We start from the raw sequence: 26,273 nt of genomic DNA, 5'->3' as shown, positions 1-26,273 counted from the left end.
GATCCAAGAGAAGCCCGACCTGGCGGAACACGCAACGCTAAGCATCGCGCATCGCAGCACCCACATTGACCAAGCCCACCGCTAAGCTACGCGACCACAAAACGGCCACCCGAGAGTGACTGGCAGGAGAAATCTTTCCATCACCCCCCAGCAGCCCAAAATCGTCCATAGCCCACTTGTCCCCCCCGACATTCCTTGACCTCAACCCCCGACCGACGTCGAACTCTCCTTTTATTTTCTCGAGCACCCAGCTGCCTTTCTGCATCCGACTGGCTGGCCTGGCGTACCTTGTAATACCTGGAAAACACGCACAAACACGACTTTCAACCCTTTCGACCCTTCGACGAACATTCCTTACCAAAGACCCCCACGCGAGTCTCCTATCTCGCCCTTCTGCTTCGACAGACCATCACCACTCTGTCCACCCAAGTCAAGTCGACAGGTTGGCAACAGGTCCGGAAACGCCGCAGAAGACTTGCTCAGAACGTCATCGGGAATTGACACAGCGCCGTGCCGTCTCTCTCTCTCTCTCTCTCTCTCTCTCTCGCGAATCCCCCGACCGTGGAATACGAGCCGTTGCTGTCTCAAAGCTGTCCACAATACATTGGGTCCAATTCTCCTCCGCGTGTGTCCATTATCACCCAGGAGAGCATTGTTCAATCCGCCAACGACAGCAACACGTCGGGAAAACTCGAGTCTCACGAAATTTCTCTGATGAGGTTCGGCCTAGATAATTGATAATGTCAACTAGATCCGATCACTTGGCCATTGGTTACCCACCCCAGTCTGCCACACAGAATCGGTCGACTTCACCGACCGCCAACAACACATCCCCCATCGACTCTGTCGCTGGTTCATCCGTCAGATCTCCATTCGGCCTCCCAGGCGGCTTGAATCACTCCGGCAAGATGGCTAGCGCTTCGCGATCAGGGACTGGCTCTCCGTCGCACGAGATGCCTGGTTCCAGCAGGTTGTTCTCCAAGAGGTACGTTACTCACCGCCGGACCCTCTCCGCTTCTGCATAGCCTTTGTCGCTGACTTTTCATCTTTAGAGCCCGTGAGATTCAAGCCCAAGAAGGCGTGCCTGGATTGCCGGTAAATCCATGGGGCGGTCCGCCAACGAGCGGCAACTCCACGCCCCTCCGCGAGAACATCCCCGAGTCGCCAACCGATGGCTTTCCTGACTTCGCCCAACTCCCCACACCTGATTCCATGCCCCAGGCAAGACGCGCTCGTGCTGGAACTGTGCCCTCGCGATTCTCGCCTGGCGGTGCTGGCAATGGCCTGCTCAGTATCCCCGCGATGGCTCCCAAGTCGTCGCGGCCTACACCCTCCCACAGCCCCTTCAAATCTCCGTCCCCTGGCCTCGAGCCAACCGAGACGGCTTCCAACAACTCCGCCCTGCTATCGCGTCTCCGAGCAGGGTCGATGCCTCAGAGAAGCCCGTTTGCGCAGATCCCAGGCACCAGCTCGCCCTTCGGGCCCTCAATCTTCAGCAGCTGGAACCCTGCCGGTACCGGCCGCGATCGGGGCATGACGCTTGCGAGCATTGCTAGCATCGGCTCGACAAACGGGCCAAGCTCGCCGACCCAGTCCCAGATTTCTAGAGAAGGGGGTGGAGAGAGTGATGTTCATATGAGAACACTGGATTATTTGGGACTGGCCGAGACGCCGCAGCCCCCCCGCGCCCAATTGGCAACCCCGTACATTCCGAGCTTCAACGAGTTTACTAAGGCTAACCGTTTCCGTTCATACTCGGTCAACAACAAGGATAAGTATGCCGACGAGGAGGAGGATGACTTTGAGGAGAACATGACTCTCGAGAGTCAGTACGTTGCCCACCTCCAGGACCAACTCGCTGCCACCAACGCTGCCATCCACAACCACAACCTGGCTGTGCAGGCTTTTGCGAACCAGGCCACACGCCCCCGCGCCAGGACCGCCGGTGTTCTTGATACGCCTGGTTCTCGCCTCATGCGTACTTATATGTCTGGTAACGGTTTGGGCAATGCAGTTCCTCCTGCTGAGATCCGCATCCCGGACGAAAAGGATTTTGACGACCTTCCTCAAGCTGTGGCTGCTATGAACCTTGGACGATCAAGCAGTCGTAACGCCGGCTTGCTCAATGCGGAGGACCAGGGTCTCGAGGGCCCTACCAGCGCTCTCTGGCTCGGCAGCATCCCGACTTCCACCACGACGTCGACTCTGACGGAAATGTTCAAGTCGTACGGCCCCATTCTATCCGCCCGTGTCCTTACACACAAGAACTGTGGTTTTGTCAACTTTGAACGGATGGAGAGTGCCATCACCGCCAAGGCCAGCATGAATGGCAAGGAAATCTTCCCCGGAGCTGGCCCGATTCGCATCAACTTTGCCAAGCCGCCCTCTGCTTCGAATACTCCCGGCCCTGACGGCGTTTTCCCTTCGCCCAGCCCTGACCCCTTCTCGAAGACCCAGGACAATGCGCAGAATGCAGCCTCTGGCACCGCCGCTGACAATGGAAACACTGCAGCTCAGTCAGCCAACGCTGCCCCCACTGTGCCTCCTTTGTCCGAGATGACGAACGACATCCTGCGAATCGTGAAGCAGTTCCAGGCTTCGGACGAGGATACTGCCAAGATCTCCCGTAGCCTTCAATCCTCTATCCAGTTTACCAACTTTATCGACGAGATCCCTCCCATTCGGGAGCCCGCCCATACCCGTGTTCACGATGCTCCGAGACTCAGAGACATCAGGAAGAGAATCGACAACCAGAGCCTGTCTCAGGCCGAGATTGAGACGACTGCCCTCGACATGCTGCCCGAGATTGCCGAACTCTCGTCTGACTACCTCGGCAACACGGTTGTACAGAAGCTTTTCGAGCACTGCTCCGACGAGCTCAGGGATGCCATGCTTGCCGAGATCGCTCCTCACATGGCGGAGATTGGTGTACACAAGAATGGTACCTGGGCTGCCCAGAAGATCATCGATGTCTGCAAGACCCCTCATCAGATGACGTTGATTGTTGAGAACCTGCGGCCCTACACGATTCCTCTGTTCCTTGACCAATATGGCAACTACGTTCTCCAGGGATGCCTCAAGTTCGGAGCCCCATTCAATGACTTCATCTTTGAGACGATGCTCAGCCGGATGTGGGAGGTGGCTCAGGGTCGCTACGGCGCCCGAGCCATGCGTGCGTGCCTGGAGAGCCACCACGCGACCAAGGAGCAGCAGCGGATGCTTGCTGCCGCAATCGCGTTGCACAGCGTCCAGCTTGCCACCAACGCCAACGGAGCTCTTCTCTTGACTTGGTTCTTGGACACCTGCACATTCCCCCAGCGCAGGACCGTTCTGTCACCCCAGCTGGTCCCCTACCTCGTGCACCTTTGCACCCACAAGGTCGCCTATCTCACGGTGCTGAAGGTGATTAACCAGAAGGCCGAGCCCGAGGCGCGTGACACCATTCTGAAGGCTCTCTTCTTCACGCCCAATGACCAGGTCCTCGAGGCGATCCTCAGCGACCACGCCTGCGGTGCCACGCTCATCTTCAAGGTTCTCACCACCCCCTTCTTCGATGAGAGCATCCGCAGCCAGGTAGTTGAGAATGTCAAGAACGTGCTGGTGCGCATCAAGGCTCAGCCCGGCCAAGGATACAAGCGCTTGATGGATGAGGTCGGTCTTTCAACCCGCAACAGCGGCGGCGGTGGTCGTGACCATGGGCATGGCAACTCCAATAATAGCAGCAGCGAGCAGCGACAGCGACCGGCTTCTCGCCAGGCCAACATGAACACTCACCACCAACAGGCAGCCCACATGAACAAGCAGCAGTATTACAACCAGATGAACCCATCGGTCAACGCTTCCAACTACGAGTTGGGCTTCGGCGGCCAACGCAGCGAACCTGCCGACGCGAGTATGCCGCCTTTCCCTCCGTTTGGCGTGCAGAACCCCATGTACAACTCATCGAACTCTCCGATGCCGACCCCCGCGAACTTGCAGCAGCTGCAATACCAGCAGAATTTGCTCAACCGCGCAACGCCTCCTGTCAACAACTTCTTTCCCCCGATGCAGGCAGGCTTTGGAGGTTACAGCAGCCCGAGTCCATCAATCGACCAGTACCGCAGCCAAAACCTGGCCAACGGCAGCCCTATTCAGCCGCCGGCGACCCAACTCCCTCAGATGGCACCCGGCCAAGCGCCGTATGCACCCCCTGGATTTGGTATGAACATGGGCATGACGGGTTACGGCGGCTACGGCAACATGGGAGGCATGCAGAACATGGCATATATGCAACAGGAGCAAGTCAATGGAAGACGTGGCCGAGTAAGCCAACCCCCATTCGCACCACAGCGGCAGCATCAACGTAAGCAGTGGCATAACTGACACGAAAGCTCAGAGATGATCCGAACCCCATTTACACAGACGAATCGCTGGTCAGAGACGGTCTGACTGGCTCATGCCGCTCTTATGTTTTGCTTGATACGGAATGGCTTGGTATGGGATCGGCACAGGAGTTTGGTGGATCTGGTTCGTCATGTAAGAATGTTTGCAGGAGTACACGCCGCCCGATGTGTCAGGAAAATGCACAAGTCACTCCAGATGAGGAGCAGGCCATGTCTTGATGATAGACAGGGCAACAACACGAAGCTGGCCCTCCCCCGGATTAGTGGTCGCAGCAACGAGAGGGTTTATATTTTCGTTTCACCCAGGGCTCTAGTAGCTCATTGTCACTTCTTCACCCTTCCTGTCCTTTTCCTATACGCACCTGGGGAAGTTTCTACAACCTTACTATTGCTACCCTCACCATGCTCGTGGCGTGGTATATAGAGAGAGAAAAAACCGAGGGATGGCCGCCCGGATGTTGTCCTGAAACCCCTTCGCAAGAAAGGCAAACGTCTTAAAGATTTGCACTTTGCTGTTGATACGGTCGAGTTTTCACCGCGAAGTGCCAGCGGGGCCGAGCCAACAACTGTTTTGATTACAGCGAGCAAAGCGTGCGGTGGGGGGTTCTGTCCATGTCGAAGGAAGCAAGCGATGGGTCGGCCGGTCATTCGTCCGTGGGTAGTTTATAAAGGAGGAGAAAAAAAAACCCCCCAACTTCACCAGCCTCTCACCTCATCTCGCGCCTGGCCTGGTTTTTTTTCTTTCTTTTTTCTCTTCTTTTTTCGTTGCGTTTTAGATGGCATGAGGACAAGGGGTATTGTTAGTTAGCATTGTCGTAAAAGCTAGTGTTATTCCAAACGTTCGTTTCCCCACTCATGTGGCATCGGTCTCGTGTCAAGGCGGCCCTCGAGGGACGGGACTGTGGCTCTCGTTCGAATCCGGGTATTCCGATCAAGGCAGTACAAGAGCATCACCACGTGGGAGGGGGTCTGCACGCGCACCATGCGGACGACCGTCGTCGATCAAGGGCACAAAAGACGGTGGTACGGTAATGGCTCATGCGGCGTAGCATTCTATCTGATGGCCCCTTGAGGCTCTGTGTTCCTCTTTCATACATTCCCGAACCCTGGCAGCGTCGGCTCCTAGCCCTTCGGGTCCAAATGTGTACTCTCCCTCTCTCGCCTGTCTCTGCCTCTCGAAGAAAAAAAAGGAGAGAAGCCCTTGCCCGGTTCACCCTCCCCTGTCCTCCGGCCCAAAGAGAGAAGAATTACGAGAAGAGGTAATAGCCTATGATACAAGATAAGGCAGAGCAAGAGAGAGGGGAACCCAGGATAGAAAGTGGGAAAGGCTGCCGCCGCCGCCGCCTCCATACGCCTTGCCCGTTGTTCCCATTCCCCTCCAAAGACAGGCCAGTTAACCAGATGCCCGCTACATGCACAAACACCCTTTGTGCTGCTTTCGCTTACTCGTTCGTATGCGTCCCGTTCGCAAGCCCAGTGAGGGTGTGAGAGGGCTCGAGGGATAACAGCATATTCCCCTTCTGCAACGCTCAAGACCCGTACGAACGTCGGGTTCGCTTTCTCGACGGCTGTTCGCGTGATGGATTCTCTATCAACCGGCCTCCCTTGGGCGGTTGTTTCTTTTATCTCGATCGCTAATGATTCGGTTCCTCCAAACGCCAGATCCGCGTGTGGGTCGTGTCCTGGGGAATCAACTGAACGACAATAGAAAAAGTACTGAGGAATGGAATTATCCATGGTTGATGGCATGGCATATCCCGTCGTGCCTTCGACGAGACAAATCATCCATTCCACTACTGTGTATCGACAATCTGGTGTCGAAGATGTAAATGATTTCGTAGAGTGTGTTCAGTGACGCTCAACGTTGGCAGCCTAATCAATATCCATGATGGCCACGTCGTCCTCGTTCCTGTCGTTGGGAACTTCCTGAGATGACTTCTCGCCTAGGCTATTGACTGGTTCAGGGTTGTCCTGGGTGGTGGTCGCAGGCGTAGGCAGGTCGGCAAGGGGCTCTACAGACTCGTTCTTGATCGAGGACGAGTCGCCCTCGGCGCTCTCAGTGCCATCGGTATTGTTATAATCGGTTACGGTGTGGTCGCCCTCTGCGTCGTGTACAGCAGTGTCCGGTTGGCCGGCTGCGAGCAAGCTTCTGATGCGGTCCGACATGGCCTCCATCTGAGCCAGCATGGCTCGGAGACTCTGCTTGTCCGCGGTATTGATCTCACCACTGGCGAAGTTCTCAGCACTACCGCGCGCCATGAGCGAGAGCATAGCTGGGTCGGCAGCCGACTAGGAGCGTGTCAGTTTCAAGTGCTGCTAGTCCGCATAGCGCATCTAAACTTACCAACAGGGCCTGCGTGAGGTCATCGAGCTTGGTGGTCGGCTGGCTGGACGCCAATTCAACCAAGTTGAGCACTGTCTGCTGCTCTGCACGCGAACGAGTGTCCAGGGGCGCTGTGACTGGCTGTGGTTGAGCCTTGGCTGGAGACGGTAATCCGTTGATGTAGCCCGCACCGTCCTTCCGAAGCCTGCGGAATCATTAGCGTTGTCAAGAAACTACGTCCGAACCATGGACTAAACTAACTGAGATATGAAGTCTAGAACGACGCCCTTGGCGGGCAACTTGTAGACACGTCCGAAAGTTTTCACGTCGTTCCAGCCTGTCTCTTCTTCCTCGGACTCCTCTTCTTCGATCTCAATGACGCCATTGTTCTTCATGCCGCGGCTGAAAGCCGGGGTGATGACCGGGGCTCCTTTGATCTTCCGGAAGCGGTGAGCCGGTGCAAGCTCCTTGGGCAACTCGGCCAACAAATCGTCTACGTGCATCGGGCAACGCCATGTCCGCAGTACAGGCGGAATTGCCAGTGGAGGATCGAGACAGTCCAGATGCCAGTAAAGGCCGCATTGGCTGCAGGGAAGGATGGCACGGTTGTCGGCCGCTGGATGTTGGCAGTTATGACAGAGGACAGCGGAGCCATCGGCGTCCCGAACCTTGAAGAAGTCCGGAGCTTCCTCGTACCCTTTCTTCCTGAGGCATTTGTCAGCTGATGAGGTTCTCGACGATGGAGACAGATTCCAAGATGGGACGCTGCTGGGATCATCAGATGACGAGCAGTGAGATTCATCACTTACTTGGGCTTTGTCGGCACCACAATATCCTCATACTCGCCCTCGGGACCAACTTTGACGCCCTCAAAGTACACTTGAACACGCTGTGGCAGCTTGAAGGCTTGGGGGTTGGTCTTCTCCAGACTGTTCAGCAAACCGCCAAAGGGACCCTTGTGTTCGGGCACCCTGGTGGGGTATCTATTGCTGAAACAGACGTTGCAAAACCACTCCTCGGGGAGAGTATCGCCCAGGCCAAGGTCGACGCACTCAAAATGGAACGATCTGGAGCAGTTCTCGCAGCAAACCAGCTCTCCAACACCACCGCACGCCGAGCAGTAATCGTCGTTCTCGTCCTGATAGGGTTTGTTAGCGACGTACACTCGTGGGGGCGATTTGCGGGAAATGAGTAAGGATGGTGGGTGCAGCCTGGCCGGCAAAAAATGAGAGGTCGGGACTGGCCGCTAAACTCAGTGTCCCACGGGATGTGCGCCTTGGCCCCCGAAATCCATTCCCTCTCACGCCGCCGAATGCTCCTGTGCCCCCATCGTGCCGTCATCCCCCAGGGGCCGACTGCACTGGCTGCACTTCTTGCGGCAGCATCTGGCAAGACTGCAGCCTCGCGCTGAAATAATTAAATGTAAAGTCTCGGCTTACCTGGTTTGTTGGTCCTCCATTGGCGATGGATGCACCGCCCTCGCCGCTAGCTCGGGGCACACCAGCCGCAGTGCCTCCTTTCTTCTTCATGGGTCTGGAGAGACGCGTCAGTATTTGACTAGCTTCGACTGTGAGAGCGAGGTGGGATGAAATTCTTAGTAAGGATGATGGCGGCGATGAGAATGCTGCGGTGCGACGCTGTTCAGCTCGCCACCCACAGCTGTCGCACTCATCTCATGGACCGATGCCGCCACACATTGATGAACAAGGTAACAAACCCATGATGCGGAAAGGGGCAAAAGGAGACTCACGAGGTTTTGATGCGCAGACCAGTTCGCTGCTTCTTGGTTGGACGGAGGTTCGTGGGCGTCGCAGCCCTAGAGCTCGCTGTGGGCGTGACGTCTTCGAAGAATGACGGGGCGGTCGGAGAGCTGGTGTTGTCAATCTCGTCGTGTGTCCTTTTGGCTGATCTCGTGGTCCTCGTGCTCAGGCTGAGAATGAGAGTCGGGTTGGGAGCGGGCGTCCGAGTTGACTTGCGCAAATTCACCGCCGGCGAGGAGGCAGCCACGGAATCGGCCCTGCTTCTCATGTCTGATCCGCGAATGTGGCTCTCAGGCTGGGGCGTCTGGCTGATGGTACTATCGCGTGCATTTCTTCTGCGTGCGGTGGTTGCATCGTCGCTGGGCAACACACGGGGAACCTTGTCCTTGTTGGCGTTCTTCTTGCCAGCGGGTTTGGATGGTGCTGCCGTCGTCGAAAGGTTGGGGAAGATGGGCGAAGAAAGTCGACCAGGCATGTTGCTAGCCCCTGCAGCTTGAGATACGTTTGGGGGGAGGGTGGGTGAATTTGGGTTGGATGCGTCAGACACGCTCGTCTTAGTAGCAAGGGATCTGCCGCGTCTCTTCATTGGCTGGAGGTTGATTGGCGGTGGTGCGCTGGTTGAGGTGGTGTCGGTGTCGGCCCCAGCAGCCGTGGCAGCCGTCGTGGCACTGTGACGGCGACTGTGGCTGTTCCCTTGCTGAAATCCCGCGGGAACGGGCGGAGAGCTGGGAGAAGGCGAGTCGGGTGGCAGCGAAGGTGACGCAGAAAGCTCCGACAACGACGAGTCGCTGCTTGCTGAGTCTCTCCGGGCGCGCCTGCGGGAAGGTGTCGCGGCCGCCATTGTCGTTTCGGCTGCCAGTAGAGTAGATTCGTCGTCCATGTCCACGTCGTCAACGGGGGATTCCGGTGCTTTCCTGCGTTGGCCGGGCTTTTTGGTCGGCGTAACTTCCTGATCGTCTGACTTGGCAAGGTCGAGCGAGAGAAGCTTTCCGTAAGGTGCCGGCTTTGGCTTGTGAGGGGTGAAGCGCGCGTTGGTGGAAGGGGGCACGAAATAGTAGCAGGCCTGGTTGTCCTTCTTGCCTTCTCTCTTCTTGTCCTCGATAAGGCGCGAAAACTCGTCCAGAGTGTCTTCGTCGGCTGTTTGGTGGTAAACGTCCTCCAACATGGACAGAAAAGCTGGGTTGGAAGAATTTTCGTCGTAGAGGGTCCGGAGTGCCCACGCAGTGGGATAGCGATAATGCCGGAGCGCCTCCTCAACCGCGACCTCCACGGCCCTTTCAACGATCTCCTTGTTCTCGGGCGTCGACTCTGAAGGCTCCACGGCGTCGCTAGAGGGCGCCATCTGATGGACGGACGAGGATGCGCAGCGGCCTACTGAGGAGCGCGACAGACTCTTCCGTGAATGCGAGGCCGATGCACGACGACCCAGACCCTTTCCCGCGGCTACTTTGGGCGTGTAGTCCTCGTCCTCTTCGTCGTCTTCCGCACCACGCGCAGGCAGAGACTTCCTGGTCTGTTTCTGGACCGCAGCAGGAGGGGAGGGGAGGGACGGGGGTGGTGTCTCTGAGCGCTTTACTGCCGGCGCGCTTGCCGCTGCTGCAGCCGAATTTGCTGAGCTCGACTTCAGAATGATCTTCCTGACGGGTCCCGCGCCGTCCTGGCCCTGCTTCTTCGTCGCCGGTGCCTTGGGAAGGGTCCCGAGGGGTGCCATGTTCTCCGTGACGCCGTATCGCACCAACCCAGCCTCCTCGAAGCTCGGCTTGCTCTGCACCGTCGGCTCCAACCATTTCTGCATGAATGTCCTCGAGGCCTCGCTCGACCCGTTCGTTTTCTTCCCCGATTCCGCTCCTCCATTGGCATGCTGATGCGGGCTGGAAAATCGCGACCGCGTGGCTCTCGTGCTCGTGGGCATCATGGCAGCAGGGCTCTCGGGGGCCCCTGACCTCCTCGCCTTCGACCAGACAGGCAAACGCTCCGACTCGGACGCCTGCAATCGCGTTAGTTCGTGTCTTTGTACCGTGATGTGAGTTGTGGCTACTTCTCTGGTCTTTGAAGGCATTCAGCGATTCGTTTCGGGCGCGTTCCCTCCACTGTGCGACGCGAAGGACTTGGAAGAGTAGGAGGGATGGGGGAGAAAAGGGTGTGAAGCTGCGGGAGGACCTCGAGGATTTTCGGAGGCAACGGACTGGGGGGCTAAAGAGCTACAAAGCTACCTACCTCCTTCTGCCTTTTAGTGGAAGGTGCTCCTGGGCAGGACACCAGGTGGGCGGGCACAGGGGCCCTTTACACGGGCGATACGGTGAGTACAGGCGACAACCAGGGGGGCCGGGGGCGAGTCACAGGGCTCTTGGGTTCCCTTAGCTCAGAGCCACAGCATCACCCAAGCTCACTGTTGGCCCTGTGACTTATACATACTTTTGCTGCACGTTGGCGTCAGCCAAACTGACTTTCGCCGCCTGCCTTCTAAGCCAAGACAGATGCTTCGAGGACGTCACTCGATCTTTGCCTACAGTATGCGGAGAACCCCTCTCGAAGTAGAAAGAGACGAGTTTGCTGTGTGATACTCGCCCCAGGCTTTCGAGACGAAGGGTCTGCGCCTGCAAAGGGGCTAGGTTCTGCGGGAACTCACCAGACAGTCGCCATCCATCCGGCGGGTCTCTGCCGTGTCGACGACGACCAGGGGGGGCCGGCGACAGCAGACACGAGAACCTCTGGAATTGGGCAATCTTGTCCCACTCATCCTCGTGGCTCACTCTGTTCCCCCGGCCGACGGCTTCTCCTGGCGTGTTCAGTCTCATCGGCATTGCCCCCCTGTAGTCGTTCACATTATATTTCTCTGGTTCTCGAGACATCATCACCCTGCGAAGCGAAGCAGTGAAAGAAAGGCGTAAAGAACCCCTAGCCCGAGACTCTCTAGGGTCACTTGCCACTCGGGAATTTGGTTCAGGGGTCCGGCAGTCAGTCATGCTCAAAGGTCTGGGATGCAAAGTGTATGCAGATGACTTGTCTTTGTTGGGCGGCAGGTTTCCATCCTATTCTCAGCCAAAAGAACCAGCCGGCTTATCGGGAGCTGCTTGCCTGGGCCTCCTAAAGGGGGACTGCCCAGGCTGCGGATGCGGCTGGCTGGCTGAAGCTTCAGACGAGCGAGCCGCTCCTCGGCATTCCGACAAACAGTTGCGCAGCCAACCAGCCATCCATCCAACTCTGGCGTAGGACAAGCAGAGCGAGCGTTCCTGTTTCCGGCCTCATCCTGGCGGTGGCCCTATCGACTGCCCCAGGAGCAAAATCACATATTTGACTTTCACGACAAAAACAATTGTGGGCGCAAAATCGGGCCGCCCCCATTGCTCCTCTCATTGACAATCATCGCCATTTTCCCGCTCTGAGCTTACTCCTCGTCGCTCTCCTCCTCCTCCTCACCGCCTGCAGCAGCAGCCTTCTTGGCGGGCTTCTTCTTCTTCTTGTTCTTGTTCTTGCTCTTTCCGGTATTTCTGGAAAGGGGCTGTTCCAAGATCTTGAGGATCTCCTCGTCCTCAATCTTCTTGTCCGACTTGACCTTGCTGAGGTCCAGAGCAGGGGGCGCACCGAGCTTGGTGATGCCGTTCTTCGTGATGGCTGTCGGAGTGTTAGCATTTTGACCATTCGAGACGTGCAGCTGCAGTTTCAGGGGGTTTTACCAATCGTCGAGAGGTAACGGGCGACGGGGGAGTTGTCCTTATCGCCAACAACCTCGTACGCGCGGAAGACGTTGCCACGGACGCACTCGACGACACCGGACTTGGCGTCGCGCTCGTCCTCGAGCTGGCGCAGGCTGAAGGGGAAGGTACCGAACTTCTTCTGGACTTCGGAGAGGATCTTGCGGGAAGTCGGACGCTTGAGGCCGTAGTTGGTGGTGGTGCGGCGGTGCAGAGTAGTTCTCTGGTCGAAGGTCTTGACCTTGCCGGCGCCCAAGCTCACGCCCATCTCAACACCCCAAACCTCGCCGATCTCGGGGACACCGTCGCCCTTGGTACCCTCAGCAGGGGCAAGGACAATCTTCTTCTTGCCCTCAATCTCGTTGCGCTCGAACAGCCATGAAGTGGTGCTCTCAACGAGGTTGCAGTCGTAGGCCTTGACAACCTTTTCGAGCAGGCTAGTAATCTTCTGCTGGGAGGGTGCCTTGACGGCGGCGGCCTTGGCCTTCTCCTCGTCGGTGCCGGAAGCGAGCAGACCGGGGGGGATCATCAAGCGGAGGAGCAGCTCGTTGGCGTAGTAGTTGGCGAGGAGCAAGTCGGCGGAGCGGCCAGTGATCTCCTCACTGGACTTCTCCTTGGGCGTCGCGATGACGGTGTCGCAGACAATGGAGCCGAAGCCGTCGATCTGAGCACCGAGCTGGATCTTGACGGGCTCGCCCTCCTTGATCTCAACGCTGGCCTCTGCCTCATCAGAGGTGAGGGGAGTGTAGGGGGTCACGAAAGAGGCCGGCGAGACGGTAGTAGGGTGGGAGAAACCTGCGCAACGTGATCGGGGTCAGCGACGATTACGACAAGCAGCGACGGGTAGAGACAGACCCTTGTTGACCTTCTTTCCGCGGTATACCTTGGCAAGCTCCTCCTCGATGAGCTTGTCACCCTTCTCGCAGATGGTGACGATCTTCTCGCCGGGGACGATGAGCTCGGCGACAGCAGCCAGGACCTTCTCAGAGATCTGAGCGGCGGTCTTGTACTTGGTGAGCGTGTCGGGGTTGTTAAGCGTGTAGTCTATGACATGGTTAGCCATTGTCTTTTCCGTGTCGAGCCCATGGCGAGAACGCAGCTCGAGTCTCCCGAGTCTCCCAAGGCGCTTGCGCAAGAGAGAGACCTCGTCTGCTTTACGTGGCTTGCTTCGGGTGGTAGCGGGGTAGCAGCAGCGTGGGCAGTTTTGGAGCGTGTGACGCAAATGCAGCAGGAGCACGAACAAGACAGCACGAGTAGTAGGAGCAAGCAACAGGCGCTGCCTCGAGGGGTAGCAGGAGAGCTGCAATAAGGAAAGCAAAGTACTGACCGATCTCTTCCGACATGTTGGCGGTATTTTGGGGGGATTGGCTTAAAAATCAAAGGAATATCTCAACGATAGTGATGCACCGGTCCAGATCTCGAGCGACTGAACTTTGGGAAAGAGATGCAGGTGCAGTGCAAAGTTGGTTGTGGTCCGGCGCAAGTATTTTGACGACAAATACGTCGATTTTCAGGGCGGGGAAGGAGGGGCTCGTTGCTGTTTGTGGGTGCTCGGGCAGGTCAAGGTCAAGCAGGAGCAGGCGCAGGAGCAGGTGCGGCGGGTGCGGTGCAGGCAGGTCCAGTCAGGCATTCCAAGGTCCGGCGTCACGTACCTGTGGTGGGGAATATTTGTGCAAGGATCGCTTAAAACCCCCTTACGCATGTGGTGTGTTCGCGTGCCGCGTCAGGGCCATGCGCCAGCTGTGGGAGGTGACGAGCTTGTCTTTTTTGTTCTCCTTTTTATGCAAACTCGAATGGGTACAGTAGAGTTATGCGCTTCATGCTGGCTGCGGCGGCGGCGGCGGCGGGTCGCCATAGGGAAATTTTGCCTGGGACTGCAGCCTGCAACGGCCGTGAGGTCATAGAGTGAAGGATTTCGAACTCTCGAGGTGTACATACGTACGTACATGTGAGAAAAGAGCAGGAACCCTTATGGCTCGGCCGAGACTGAAGCTCGCCGGGAGAGCATTGCGAGACCAATCCAGCGCAACTCAGGACAACCCATCCATCCAACCCTCCATGCTAAAGGCCCTCACGTTGTTTCCGGTCGGTGAAAGCTCGGGCCGTACCGTTTCGACAGCTACACCAGATGGCATCTGCCGGGCCTCGATGAGTGAATGGCCTCATTTCTGAATACCATCCGCTAGCTGAGTGTGTGCATTCACCGCTACATCTATGGATACCCGACATCTTCTTATTGGTGCCAACCAAATACCGGGTAAAGGTCTTTACCGCGTGGTCAGACTAGGAGGGGTCAGAATGAAGTAAAAGTTCCTGGATTGGCCGCATCTTGCGGAAGCTGTCTATCCATCGTAAAGATTAGAAATGGCTTCACTTGAACCTAGGATCCACTTGCTCGGGCAGCCACATTCGACGATGGGTTTGGGTGTGGCACTCCTGTGGCAGTGCGGATCCAGAGGTGGACGAGGCGCTCAGAACGCGCTCAGGTCGTGACCAGACACGCCAGATGCTTGGTGCGGCAGCAACCGAGAGACGTGTGGAGGAAATAAGATGTACAACTCTGCCTGTTTTGTATGGAAAGGTACATCCGCTTCCTCACTTGGAAATTTTACCATTGGCGCTGGCTTGAACTCACCTGGAAGCCTGGCATTGGCCAGTTTGTGCTAACGCCGCAAAGTCTCCCCTCCAGACTCCGCTGCCTAATCTTACCGCAGGACATTGCTCCAGTACATCGGATGCGTTAGCCTACTTGAGCCAGCCTTCCCCGGTCGAACACCAACACGGAGGACAGGAGAGGCTGCGACAGACGTAGCAGAATCCACCTCTCTCACTTTCGATCGAACATTGAAGCCATCGCCAATTGGCAACCGCCACGACACGCGCAATACGAACATAGACCTGCTTGCGCGTTTCCGCTTCGAGCTCACGGCAGTCGCATCGCTGCGGCGATTCGGGAGCCTGCACTTTTCCCCAACATGGCCGCGCAGCCATCCACGTCTACGCCCACTGCGGCCGGCGCGACAGCATCCTCTTCGGCCTCCACGTCCGCGTCCGTCGCCAACGATCACGATGGCACGCCCCAGTCAGCCGCCGCCAAGGCTCTTCCCGTCCGGGACAAGGACTCGTTCAACAAACTTCAGGTTGAGCGCTACGTCACGCGCGATTGGCACCACTCCGTCGCGATGAAGGACGCCCAGGAGCGCTTCGAGAAGGACATGCAGCAGATGAGGGATAAGATTGATGACTATAACATCGTCAAGACCCAGCGCATCTACTTCCCACCGAGCAAACTATACGGCGAAGGATACCGTGGCTTCGGGAACGGCTACACCGACATCGATCCACGCATGAGAGCGCCCTTTCCGGCTCAGGTCATCTACCCAAGCCAGAAGCCGCGACCAGGAAAACGCCAGTCGCATCCGCTTAGGTGGAAGAAGAAGGAACTGAAGAAGCAGGCGGAGCAGCATGAAGAGCTTGTGCCGATACGGATAGACGTTGACTGGGAAAAAATCAAGCTACGCGACACCTTCACCTGGAACCTACACGACAGGATAATCCCGGCCGAGCTTTTCGCGCAGCACCTCGTTGAAGATTTGGGCGTCCCTCTGGATGCTCAACACAAACCCGTCCTCGACCAGGTCATCTTGCAGATGCGCGATCAGCTCAACGACTTCTACCCCCTGGTTTTCTCCGAAGAGGACGCGCTCGACCCGGAGCTGCCCTACTCTGCTTACAAGAATGACGAGATGCGAATATTGATCAAGCTTAACGTCACCATCGGCGGCGTGACCCTGGTTGACCAGTTCGAGTGGGACATCAACAACCCTCTCAACTCTCCAGAGGATTTCGCCGCCTCGATGACTCGTGATATGGCGCTGTCAGGCGAGTTCACTACGGCGATCGCGCACAGCATCCGAGAACAGTGTCAACTATTCGCAAGAAGCTTGTACAGCGTCGGGCACCCCTTCGATGGCCGCCCGGTCGAAGACCCTGATCTGGTCGCCGCCTTCCTACCTTCTCCACTACCGTCCGTCTTCAGGCCCCAGCAGCAGGCCAAGGAGTATGCGCCATATCTATACGAACTCAGCGACGCCGATTTGGAACGAAACGAAGTCATCTTCTCCCGAGAACTGCGGCGTCAAAAGCGCTCCATCAACCGTCGCGGTGGGCCGCAACTTCCAGATCTCAAAGAAAGACAGCGTACCATCAGGACGCTCCTTGTTTCGTCCGTGCTCCCAGGGGCCGCCACGAACATTGAAGAGAGCACATTATACAAGCGCGTCGCTGGCGCTCCGAGCACTCGCAAGAGGCCAGGAGCACGCGATGGCGAGGTGTCCGATTCTGACGACAGCGAAGACTCCGGGCCCGATTCGCCGGGTGTCTCTCAACTCGGTGGTGGTGGGGGTATTGGTGGTGGTACGGCCAGGACGAGAGGTCTTCGCGGTGCTGCAAGTGCTGCTCAGCAAAGGATTACAAACCTCGGCCGCTCAGAAACACCTGAGGCGAGCATCGTCCACCACCACGAGACTCGCAGAAACGTCGGCCGCTCGCTGCGTGACACTCGTGACGAGACTGAGGAGCCTACCCAGCTGGTTGTCACACTGAAAGTTAGCAAGGACAAGCTGAGGAGACTCCTCCAGAATCCGAGATCAAGGGTCACGCCGAGCGGATCACAGACTCCCTCGACACCCGCACACACTCGCATACCCAGCGCGGCTGCTGCGGCGGCGGCGAGTTCAATGCCTCCGCCGTCTACGCCGGCTTCTAACAACCAAACACTTCCCGCCACGCTTGGCACTCCTCTTCCTCAGGGCCAGATTGGTCGACAGCCTGCACCACCACCCGTTGCTGGCCAACCGCCGCCACCTCCGGTAAGTCACTCTACTTCAGTGTTATGATGGACAGGATCGTGGTTTCATTGGTAACAGAAGCTGACCTTGATTAGCCTCCGCCTCCTGAATGGCTCAAGAACTGCTTGCAGCAACTCAAGAATACGTATACCTTTGACAACTTTGAGGGCATGATGAAATACTCGGCCATCAATCCAGACACGGAGATGCCCATATCCGTACCAGCAGGATCGCAGCCGCCAGAGGGAGCCAAATGGATGTTCCTCCCACGCATTCGATGCCTTGACTGCCCTGGCAAGCTGTACACCCCTGGCCCTGAGATGACGGCTGGTAATTTCGAGGTCCACCTGCGAAACAAGCAGCATCGTCAGAAGGTGGACGCCAGAGAGGGCAAGGATACGTCGCCGGCAGCTATTGGGACATCATAAGGTGATTGCATAGCAATATCGACCCCAAAATGAGTGCCTGGACTGAGTGAGTCAGAGTACAACGAAGCCACTTTGGCAATTCGGTACCGAATGGGCAGCCTGCTACCGCCACTCATGAATGGCCGATCAGGAGAAGAGTTGGACAACAACACAGGAGGATTAATACCTGATGTCCTCCGGACATCATTTGCAACCCTATCGGCCAGTTCATGCCAAACCATGACTTCATTCAGCTCATCCAGCATTGTCGTCAAATTTACAAGCAACGTCCAGGCACTCGGGGGCCCTTTCTGAGCGGTTGACAGCATCCGACGCCTGTACAAGAGACCTATCTTCATTTCTCATTTCATGTGTTGCTTGTAGAACAAAAGACGCTATCACATAGGCATCATGGTCATGGTCATGGTCAGAAGCTGCGTACGAAGGGGGTGCAGAAAAGAGAAGCGAGAGGCAGGTACTAGAACGATTTCCTGGTTGAAGGGGTTTTTTGTTAAAAACAGGTTTTGGGAGTTCAGATCCTGCTGGTCTAGCAGGATAGGAATTGGCCGGAGTTTTTTTATCGATCGGGGTGTGCCTGTGTGTGTTTATAAGGAGCAACTGAAAGAGAGTGTGTCGAAGAGATGAGGGGAGCTGGCGGCGGCGGCGACGGCCTACTCTACCTTGGAACTGTACACCCGACGTTGACGAGCGCGGCTTCTGAGTGGGTCTGTTGGTAGTAGGAATAATACCACGAAGAGGCTCAAGAACTCAACGTTCCTTACATAAGTCTTCCATGTATGTGCTCGCGTGTGTGCCATCCACAGGAGGGAGATGGCCCCGAGGCTCCGAGGTCAGAGGTGCTCTGAATCGTCGATCACGATACGTTTTGGCGCAGGATTACCAAGTTCGCTTCTTTGCTCGTTGCGGCGTCCTTCAACACAACAGACAAACACTCGGCTTACTGTAGAGCATGTATACACTGAAGCGCAACAGGAACTCACCGACTCTGGCTAGAATTAGATTACTATGTTTACTTAACCGTAATAGCAGCATTCCGCCGGCTTCGATCCTAGTATCGGCAAAGAAATCAATCAAACCAACCCCTGACGCAGACTTCAAACAATCAAACACTAAAGACGAGAAATTTTCCGTTCAAAACTCCAACGAGGGCTGTCTTCATCCGAAGAGTTCTTTTGATCAGGATCGACACCCCGTCCGGAGACACGCCGTCTCCGGGAAAGTACATCATGCAGGAGCTCAAAGCAACAAGGTCGTGACATCCAGAACAGCGGTGTCCTGCTCATGGATCTCAGCGTAGGCCTCGGACACGCTATCCTCAATCTCGTCGAGGTCCTTAGAATCGAGGACAATACGCTCGACGTACTGTGCGACGAGCATGTCGAGGTCGCCCTCTTCAGAGGCGGCCAGACCCTGCAGCTCCCCTTTGTTCTTCTCCTTCTTCTTGGCCTCCTCCTTCATATTCTTGATATTGACCCCAATGTCTTTGAAGCACCTAAGCTTGTTCACGTTGCGCTGCTCCCGGGTGAGTTCCGGGCGCACAACGATGGCCTTGAGGCAGAAGTAGAGCTCGGTCAGGATGACGAGTCTCGGGTCCGCGGCGGCCTGGACCTCGAGAGGCGGGAGCTCCCTCTTGGCGAGGGACTTGGTCTCGTTCTTTTGGGGCCTTGGGCAGCCCTTCTCCGCGGCGAAGACGTCCACCTCCTTTGCAAACATCATGGTGCACTTGATGAAGGTCTCGGGTCCGATGATGCCTTCGGTGCAGTTGGGCCTCATCCTCTCGGGCAGGTTCGCGCCGCGGGTCTTGAAACAATTCACGAAGCGATCCTTGGCCGCCAACGTTCGCTCCTTGGGAACTGCCCGGAAGCGCATGAGGCCGCGGCCGATCGGGTTGTCACAGAGGTCGATGACCTTGGGGATCTTGGTGGCGGGTGTGGTTGAGTTGCCGGATGGGGTTTTGGTGCTACGGGGGCCGGCGATGGCGAAGCCGGCGAGGGCCACGACGAGAACGTTCTTGACAGCAACCATTTCGTCGGTTGTATAGGGTCAAGTTAGAAAGCAGATTTGTAAGTGTATGTTGTGTCACTTTCAAAGATGAGAGCAGCTGCGACTACTGAGGATGGATACAGCGGAAGAATGGACGGGGCATTGGCATGATGTTCGTCTGCTTATATATAGCTTTTCCCTTGTAGTCTGGCACGGAGAAATGGCATGTTGGAGATGAGGATTTTCCCTCGTCCATAGCCGTGGCTCGAGTTGTCTATCGTTCGTGACGCTCAGAGAGGAAGACTAAACCAAAGCCTGCTTGAAGCTAATCCAACACCGGTCCCAGAGTTCTTCAATAAGCTGGATAACGACCGAGCTTTCTTTGGGGTATAACTACCTTTGCAGCCGTTGAAAGCCATAAACACCCAATTTCTGTGTGAGCTTGCAACCCGTGTTCATCGCGTCTGCGTCTATGTCAGTCTCGGTATGGGAGTCAAGCCTAAGAATAAACAAAGCATGAAATCTATGAGTCGCAGCAAGAAAAATGCCATCCAAAGAAGAAAACGGACATAAGCCCAACCCATATGACTGGGTATTGTCGACGCTAGCCGCAAGGGTAGTGACGACCGCAGGCACGTCACCGGAAACAAGATCAATAAACACGAAGTCCAGCAATTCTTCGTATCAGCTGATCTTGCACCTTTGAGGCTGGAGATGGCCAAGCTACCATCCGGGTCTGTGGCACCTGACTTGTCGTGATCTCACCTGCTCCTCCCGCAGATCCAGCCGTGTATGCAGGCTCGTAGAACGCCCAGTCCCTTCCGAGTGTAACCCTCGCGACGTGTGCGACGTGTCCCACGACACCACCAAGCTTACTGCCTCTGGATACCAGACTTGGCCACTTGGCTGTATTAGGACTGACATTTGAACAAGCTTTGCTTGGCATATGGTGGACTTCTCTGCTTGGGGCGCCTTCCGTGACAACCCATCGTCGTTTATCATTCCGAAGATATTGGTAGACTTTGAACAGCTTGTAAATACCATAGACCGAGTTCAAATTAAAGCGTCCAGACATTTACCGCGAAGGTCCTAACGACGCACGACTGCGGTTTCGCTTCTGACCAGCATGCCCTTACCGGAATAAAGACACTCCTTTTTATTTATTTGTTCTGATTTTCTGGTGGGGGTGGCTAGTTTGAAACCTCATACAGGCTAATCTCATGTCCGCCCAGCTTCCCCAAATCAACGTTTTCGGAGGGTACTAAAGGCCGGAGCGGGGTGTCCGATGAAATACGACATGAATAAGAAGATCTCCCGTTTCCCCTTGCCAATCCCTGGCTACTCGGTCCGTTCAATGTCCGTTTAAATTGCTCGTGACTTAATGCGTCCAAACACCCTCCCAGCTGTTCGACATTATTCGCAATATACTATATCCAATGTCGCGATTCCCCCGTCCCGAACTTCCGTCATGGGATCTCTTTGCGAATGATTTATAAGTGATGAGGCCGCCTGACGGTTATATAACGACTTCTTGTTCTCTATCCGGTTTCTAGACCACGCTCATTCCACCTAGTTCACCTAGCCAAACCGCCAACATGAGGGCCACCGCTCTGCTGTCCCTCCTTCCCCTCACGTCCGCCAAAGTCCTCTGGGACGGCCGCTTCAATGACCTCTCCTCCTCCTCGGACCTCAACAAGTGGTCTTGGGCCAACCAGGTCGGTCCCTATCAGTATTATATCCACGGCTCCGGCGACGTGACCAAGTACGTCAACCTGTCGCCCTCGTACAAGAATCCCAACGACACGGCCTCGAAGCAAGGCGTCAAGATCACGCTTGACAGCACGGCATACTGGAACGGTCAGAACATGCGCCGCACTGAGCTCATCCCGCAAACCAAGGCCGCTATTGGGTCCGGCAAGGTGTGGTACCACTTCAGCATCTCGCGCAAGGACGTCAACGCGCCGAGCGTCTTCCGGGAGCACCAGATCGCCTTCTTCGAGAGCCACTTCACCGAGCTCAAAAGCGGGTGGATCAGCGGCGAGCAGGGTACTAGCAACAACAACCTGCAGTTCATGGTCCAGGGCAAGAGCCTGTGGAAGACGGAGTGGAAGCCGGATGTGTGGCACAACGTCGCCTATGAGATTGTGAGTCTGGGTTTTCTCGTGTTGCTCTCCAAGATGCCTCGCCCGTGACGATCTGACGCGAGCAAGCTAGAAAGGTAGCCAAGGGAGGCAGTGACTAATAACAAGGTGCTGTAGAACTTCTCTAGCGGAGCCGTTAGCTTCTGGCACTCTGAGGGCGGCGCGCCCCTGCAGCAGGTTGTAGCCCCGGTCTCTGCTCCGACTTCGTCCAACGGTCAGGACTGGCATCTGGGCGTTCTCGAGCTGCCTCGCAGCGGCTATGCCGACGCCAACGAGGACTTTTACTTCTCCGGTGTCTACATCGAGGACGGCGCCATCACCACTTCCGTCACTGGACCTGGTAGGTCCCCATGACCTCGACTGAGATGCCAATGACTGACACCTATCCACGCAGCTGCATGATAAAGCCTTGAAAGCTTCTATAGAAGGCACGGACTTGATGAACATATTTAACCAGGGAAACAACATCGTACATACTTCACCCCACCCTGTGTATATATCACTCTTAGAACGCAAACAAATGAAAGTGGAAAGCCAGGATCTCTCTTTTCCTGTGCAGCTATTCATCCGTTTACCTTGTCAACCCAAATGCCCCGATGAACGAGTCTTGTGTCTCATGGCCCGCCGTTCATGCCGCATCTGTCGAACGGCAAGTCTACAGGAAATCAGTGGTTGTAGTGCCTCGTGTTCACTTCTTTGTCGCCATTGTAGTTTGAACCACGCTGTTGGCAGTAAGATCCGTAGCAGGCACCTGGCAAGAACCGAGAGAGGTATGTGTCATACCAGGGATTGGGCCGAGAGACGGGTCCCAGCCAGTGATTCCGGCCCAGTACGTGCAGTACTGTGTGTTGCTATTGCAGTACTTGTACTTGCAGTCGACGGAGGCGAGGGTGGTGGTTGTGGGACGGTCGGTTCTGACATTGATCACAATCGTATCAGGCTTGACTGTATTGATAGTCCAGAGAGGGTTCATTTCAAGGACGGAGGTGGTGGTGACTGTAGTGTGGAGGTAGGTCATATCGGTGATGGCAGTCGTGACAGCTGATGAAGATACAGCGTAGTTCTCGACGCTTTCGCCTCTGAAGACCGTGACAGCAACTACAGCTCCAAGAGCTACAGATGTGAGGGTGAAGATGATGAGGGCAAAGGTAGAGATCCGCATTGTGAACAATGAAACGGTGGATGTGAACTTGGTGAAGACTGCTTGATGCCGTTCGTGGTCAATTAAGAGCTGCCGTTCTTGTTCTGAGAAACAAACTTACCTTGAGAAAGATTAAGATTTTGATAAAGATCTTGAGCTCTGTGAGTGAGTGGTTGGTTGTTGATTTGAGATGGAGGATTGACGTGTTGTCCAAAGAGTCAACGACGTAAAAGCCAAGACGCTAAAGATCTTGCTTGTCGAAGAAGACGGATTTTGGGTAGGCAGTGAAGGAAGAGAGAAAACAATATGAGCGCGAGCGGCTTGAGATAATTAGACTCGAGTGTCAAGAGGCCTTTGACTCTGTTCTGAGAACTCAATGAAGGCCCTTCAATCGAAGTGGCAGGTGCGATGAGACTGCTTTCCCGAAATGGACATAAAACGAATAGCTGAGGTCCAGTCAGTTATTCCCACGTCTTTGACCACTTTGCCTTTTCTACCAAAGTGAGAAAGAAGGGAGGTGTAAAACTCACAGGGAAGGTGCCCATTTTAAATGATCAGCTTCACCTTCCTAGTCTGATACGTTGCACAAGACGGGAGGATGTAACAAAGCACAGTCTGACTGAAGCTTCTGTTGGACCACACTTCAAGAGGAGAGGAGTACCAAGACGGGTTCATATTTGCACATCTCTATAGAAGCTCAGAGCTGAAGATAAGACTTTCTAGAGTTTTCTCACTGCATACTGATACGACGCCGAGCTTCCTGTCAACTTTATTGCCTTCATCTAAATAGTCGAGAGCCCGACGAGGCGTGTTTGCAGAATGTCAGTTGCCGTTGGCCGAGTATGACATTTCACAGGATGGTGCGTCTCGATAACATACTGTCGACTAAAACGGCCAAGCTTCAGGCCTCGTAATGCCTGTTTGCTTTCCTGATCACAATGGAACGTAATCACAAGGAGGACCTAGCATCATTGTACATAAGGGCAGCTTTTGTGTGAAGAACTGGTCCTGTTTACTATGAGCAACCATGAGCCAGATTATTATACGGGTAGCCAGTCACGCCCAAACCACGTTCTCATCCAATAACCTAGGAAGACGCCAGTTGCGCAGCCGCCTTGATGTACAGTGTGAAGACGATACCAACGCTGGCCGCCCACACAATACTTCGCAATGGGCCGAAGTTGCGGTTATCCTGCAGGCGCACATAAACGATGTTGTACAACGCTCGGCAGCCAACGTAGCCCAGGGCCAGGACGTTGACGGTGAGGGCATCGACGCCGGCCACGTTGGCGGCCACGACGCCGGCTGCATAGAACCCCAGCGACTCAAAGGCGTTTTCGGACGCGGCCTTGGCGCGGAGGATACGGGCCTTTGCCTGGTTCGCGAGCGTGTGAGACAAGAGAAGGGGTTACGGGCCATGTAGGCGCTGGGTGAGTGCTTACAATCTTGTCCAGCTTGTCGTCGGCGGCGACGTTGTTCTGGAGCTTGCGTGGGTTGCAGAGGTCGTAGTGCGTTCCTGATGAGGCGACGGCGTAAATGTTGGGCAACATCGCCATCACAAAGGCTGCCGGAACCTACGCGCGATTAGCTTGAGATGCATCACATACGAACGATGTCAACTCACAGTGTAGAGGGAAAGGCCCTTCTGGGCAAGATCAAGACTGAAGAAAGACATGTTGATGAGCGTCACTGAGGCGTTGAAAGATGCCGGGTTAAGATGCTCGAGAGGGTACGAGCGTTAATATGTTGTGAGGGCTTGGGAATGAACTATGGTGGGAATCTTCTATTTATTCAACGTGAATCATGGGAAGCACGGCCTTCAACGTGCCCGAACGGAGACACTCAACGACCTTAATCCAGTGGGGAGATGCGGCACCGAGGCAAGTTGGCCGCACAGGTTTGGCGTGTGAAGTCATAACTACAGATGAGTTTAGCAAGGGGTCCGGTCTGTCAACCTATCAAAGGTACACCGCGAGAGTATCTCTGCGACAACGGACGGTTGCGGGAACGCTAACTCTGGTTGCCAATCTAGTGCCAGGAGACTAACAGGTCTACTAGTGATGACACTTTTACAAAATGACATGGATGAAAAAATGTCTAGCAGATGCAACACTCGATTGGCCAGCAAGATCTCAACCCCTGTTGAAGTATCAGGGTGGGATCGTGATGTTACATCCAAAAGTCGGCATTTATACACACCGACCAATTCGACATTTGTCCTTGCATAACTTGCAGGATTTAGCGTTGTGTAAGAGAAATACCCCAGAGTCCTGTCCGGCCCTGCCATTGGGGGCGGAATGGCATCACACAAACTGGAAACGTTCCGATGCGTTTTCTTTTCTCCGGCCTTTTCGTTTTGTTTTGTTTTGTGCACCCACCCATTTTGTTCAGCCTCCAAAATCGCACCATTGGAGTATATTTGTTTCTGATGCCGCTGACTCTTTACCCAGCATCGGAGGTTATGGACGGAATGCCTCTATCTCATGTTGGGCCGTTTCGTTCTGAAGACAAGGTTGTCATCTGAGGGGAATGCGACGTCTTGGCAAACGCACATACACATCCCTCGCGACAGATCACCAGCAGCGGCGCGCTTGCCTTTCACTCTCATGTCCTTGCGAGTCTCTGACATAAGACTCTCTCCCGAATGACTGGTCACCGCGGAGGAAACAACATTTTTGAGGGGTGCCTCACTTACACAACTAACTCTCGACAGCATTTCGATTGTCCATTTCTCCAGCAACAGTTTCTTGCGACAAGCCAGCTGTTTCATAACGGTCATCATAATAGGGCTTCTCATCGACGGAGACCATGAGCTCCGGCCAATGAACGCTTTGAGCGCTCATCGACCAAGGCATGACTGCGGTTTCCCACGCTGCTTTCAGTACTGGGCTCACGTTCTTCTCCCCTTTCCCGCCAGGATTGGACACAGCTTAGCCATGGAGCAAGGGCAGCAAGAGTGTCCTCAACTGGACTTGTCGTGGTGGCTTGTGCAGGCAGCAATCCGATGTTGTGAGTGCCCACAAACGCGACCGAAAACTTTTCGCCCACAAAGTCGCTGACTGACTTGCACCAGGCGGCTATTCTGAGGTATGCAACTGACTCGAAACTCACGAACCTCCGTTTTGGAGAACTTGCTCCGCCGCGGAGCCATGAATGTTGGGTGGTGCTCTGGGCTTCCGGGGGAATTGGGACGAGCTCTCGCAAAGCGCCCAATCCCCCGACTCATGCTCCCCAGGTTTCCTCAGTCTCATCCTGGTTCGGGCCTCCAGTCGCCAACGGCAGCAGGCCTGCTACTCTCACCATCAGAGTCCGACGAATCAAGCGATTCGATTTTGACAAATCTCGTCTCAACGGGGGGACCCGAAGGCGACCACGCTCATTTGCAATTCTCCAGTGAGATGCCAATAGATCGCAGCTGTTGCGACTCTGCGTGGCTTTCAGTGCATACTGATGCAACACTCACCCCTGCATGCCATCGAAGAGCGTCGAGCGACGACGTTGATATCTATGCGGGAAGAGCGCCTCCCCAGGCTAAGAAGAAAGTTACAAGAGCGATCCATGTGTTCGAGT

At 55.5% G+C, this 26,273-nt stretch overlaps 9 protein-coding genes across 9 annotated transcripts; 3 read left to right on the top strand and 6 right to left on the bottom strand.

The window, feature by feature from the left end:
• Window positions 1-908: 908 nt before the first annotated feature.
• Window positions 909-4,428, top strand: ColSpa_06858 (pumilio domain-containing protein; the record flags this gene model as incomplete). The annotated part of the gene is made up of 4 exons (XM_049273070.1): window positions 909-985; window positions 1,053-3,600; window positions 3,820-4,302; window positions 4,402-4,428. 4 exons carry the CDS (start codon window positions 909-911, stop codon window positions 4,426-4,428), a joined length of 3,135 nt encoding a protein of 1,044 aa, XP_049129027.1.
• Window positions 4,429-6,254: 1,826 nt separating this feature from the next.
• Window positions 6,255-10,377, bottom strand: ColSpa_06857 (uncharacterized protein; the record flags this gene model as incomplete). Its single annotated transcript, XM_049273069.1, has 6 exons — window positions 6,255-6,671; window positions 6,727-6,910; window positions 6,967-7,410; window positions 7,515-7,843; window positions 8,145-8,238; window positions 8,456-10,377. The coding sequence occupies 6 exons, from the start codon at window positions 10,375-10,377 to the stop codon at window positions 6,255-6,257; spliced, it is 3,390 nt and encodes a 1,129-aa protein (XP_049129026.1).
• Window positions 10,378-11,853: 1,476 nt separating this feature from the next.
• On the bottom strand, window positions 11,854-13,223 carry ColSpa_06856 (curved DNA-binding protein; the record flags this gene model as incomplete). Its single annotated transcript, XM_049273068.1, has 3 exons — window positions 11,854-12,080; window positions 12,143-12,955; window positions 13,016-13,223. 3 exons carry the CDS (start codon window positions 13,221-13,223, stop codon window positions 11,854-11,856), a joined length of 1,248 nt encoding a protein of 415 aa, XP_049129025.1.
• A 91-nt stretch (window positions 13,224-13,314) lies between these two features.
• ColSpa_06855 (uncharacterized protein) lies at window positions 13,315-13,503 on the bottom strand (the record flags this gene model as incomplete). Its single annotated transcript, XM_049273067.1, has 1 exon — window positions 13,315-13,503. One exon carries the CDS (start codon window positions 13,501-13,503, stop codon window positions 13,315-13,317), a length of 189 nt encoding a protein of 62 aa, XP_049129024.1.
• Window positions 13,504-15,135: 1,632 nt separating this feature from the next.
• ColSpa_06854 (SWI/SNF chromatin-remodeling complex subunit sol1) lies at window positions 15,136-17,438 on the top strand (the record flags this gene model as incomplete). Its single annotated transcript, XM_049273066.1, has 2 exons — window positions 15,136-17,031; window positions 17,106-17,438. 2 exons carry the CDS (start codon window positions 15,136-15,138, stop codon window positions 17,436-17,438), a joined length of 2,229 nt encoding a protein of 742 aa, XP_049129023.1.
• A 1,236-nt stretch (window positions 17,439-18,674) lies between these two features.
• Window positions 18,675-19,463, bottom strand: ColSpa_06853 (uncharacterized protein; the record flags this gene model as incomplete). The annotated part of the gene is made up of 1 exon (XM_049273065.1): window positions 18,675-19,463. One exon carries the CDS (start codon window positions 19,461-19,463, stop codon window positions 18,675-18,677), a length of 789 nt encoding a protein of 262 aa, XP_049129022.1.
• Window positions 19,464-21,016: 1,553 nt separating this feature from the next.
• Window positions 21,017-21,916, top strand: ColSpa_06852 (uncharacterized protein; the record flags this gene model as incomplete). The annotated part of the gene is made up of 2 exons (XM_049273064.1): window positions 21,017-21,565; window positions 21,680-21,916. The coding sequence occupies 2 exons, from the start codon at window positions 21,017-21,019 to the stop codon at window positions 21,914-21,916; spliced, it is 786 nt and encodes a 261-aa protein (XP_049129021.1).
• Window positions 21,917-22,250: 334 nt separating this feature from the next.
• On the bottom strand, window positions 22,251-22,724 carry ColSpa_06851 (uncharacterized protein; the record flags this gene model as incomplete). Its single annotated transcript, XM_049273063.1, has 1 exon — window positions 22,251-22,724. The coding sequence occupies one exon, from the start codon at window positions 22,722-22,724 to the stop codon at window positions 22,251-22,253; it is 474 nt and encodes a 157-aa protein (XP_049129020.1).
• A 1,066-nt stretch (window positions 22,725-23,790) lies between these two features.
• On the bottom strand, window positions 23,791-24,378 carry ColSpa_06850 (uncharacterized protein; the record flags this gene model as incomplete). Its single annotated transcript, XM_049273062.1, has 3 exons — window positions 23,791-24,078; window positions 24,146-24,277; window positions 24,328-24,378. The coding sequence occupies 3 exons, from the start codon at window positions 24,376-24,378 to the stop codon at window positions 23,791-23,793; spliced, it is 471 nt and encodes a 156-aa protein (XP_049129019.1).
• Between the last annotated feature and the right edge of the window lie 1,895 nt (window positions 24,379-26,273).

The sequence above is a fragment of the Colletotrichum spaethianum genome (genome assembly GCF_022836535.1).
Source record: "Colletotrichum spaethianum MAFF 239500 DNA, contig17, whole genome shotgun sequence".
In the NCBI taxonomy this organism is placed as follows: Eukaryota; Fungi; Ascomycota; class Sordariomycetes; order Glomerellales; family Glomerellaceae; genus Colletotrichum; species Colletotrichum spaethianum.
The sequence above is the reverse complement of the archived record's forward strand: the minus strand, read 5'-3'. Positions and strand labels throughout refer to the sequence as shown.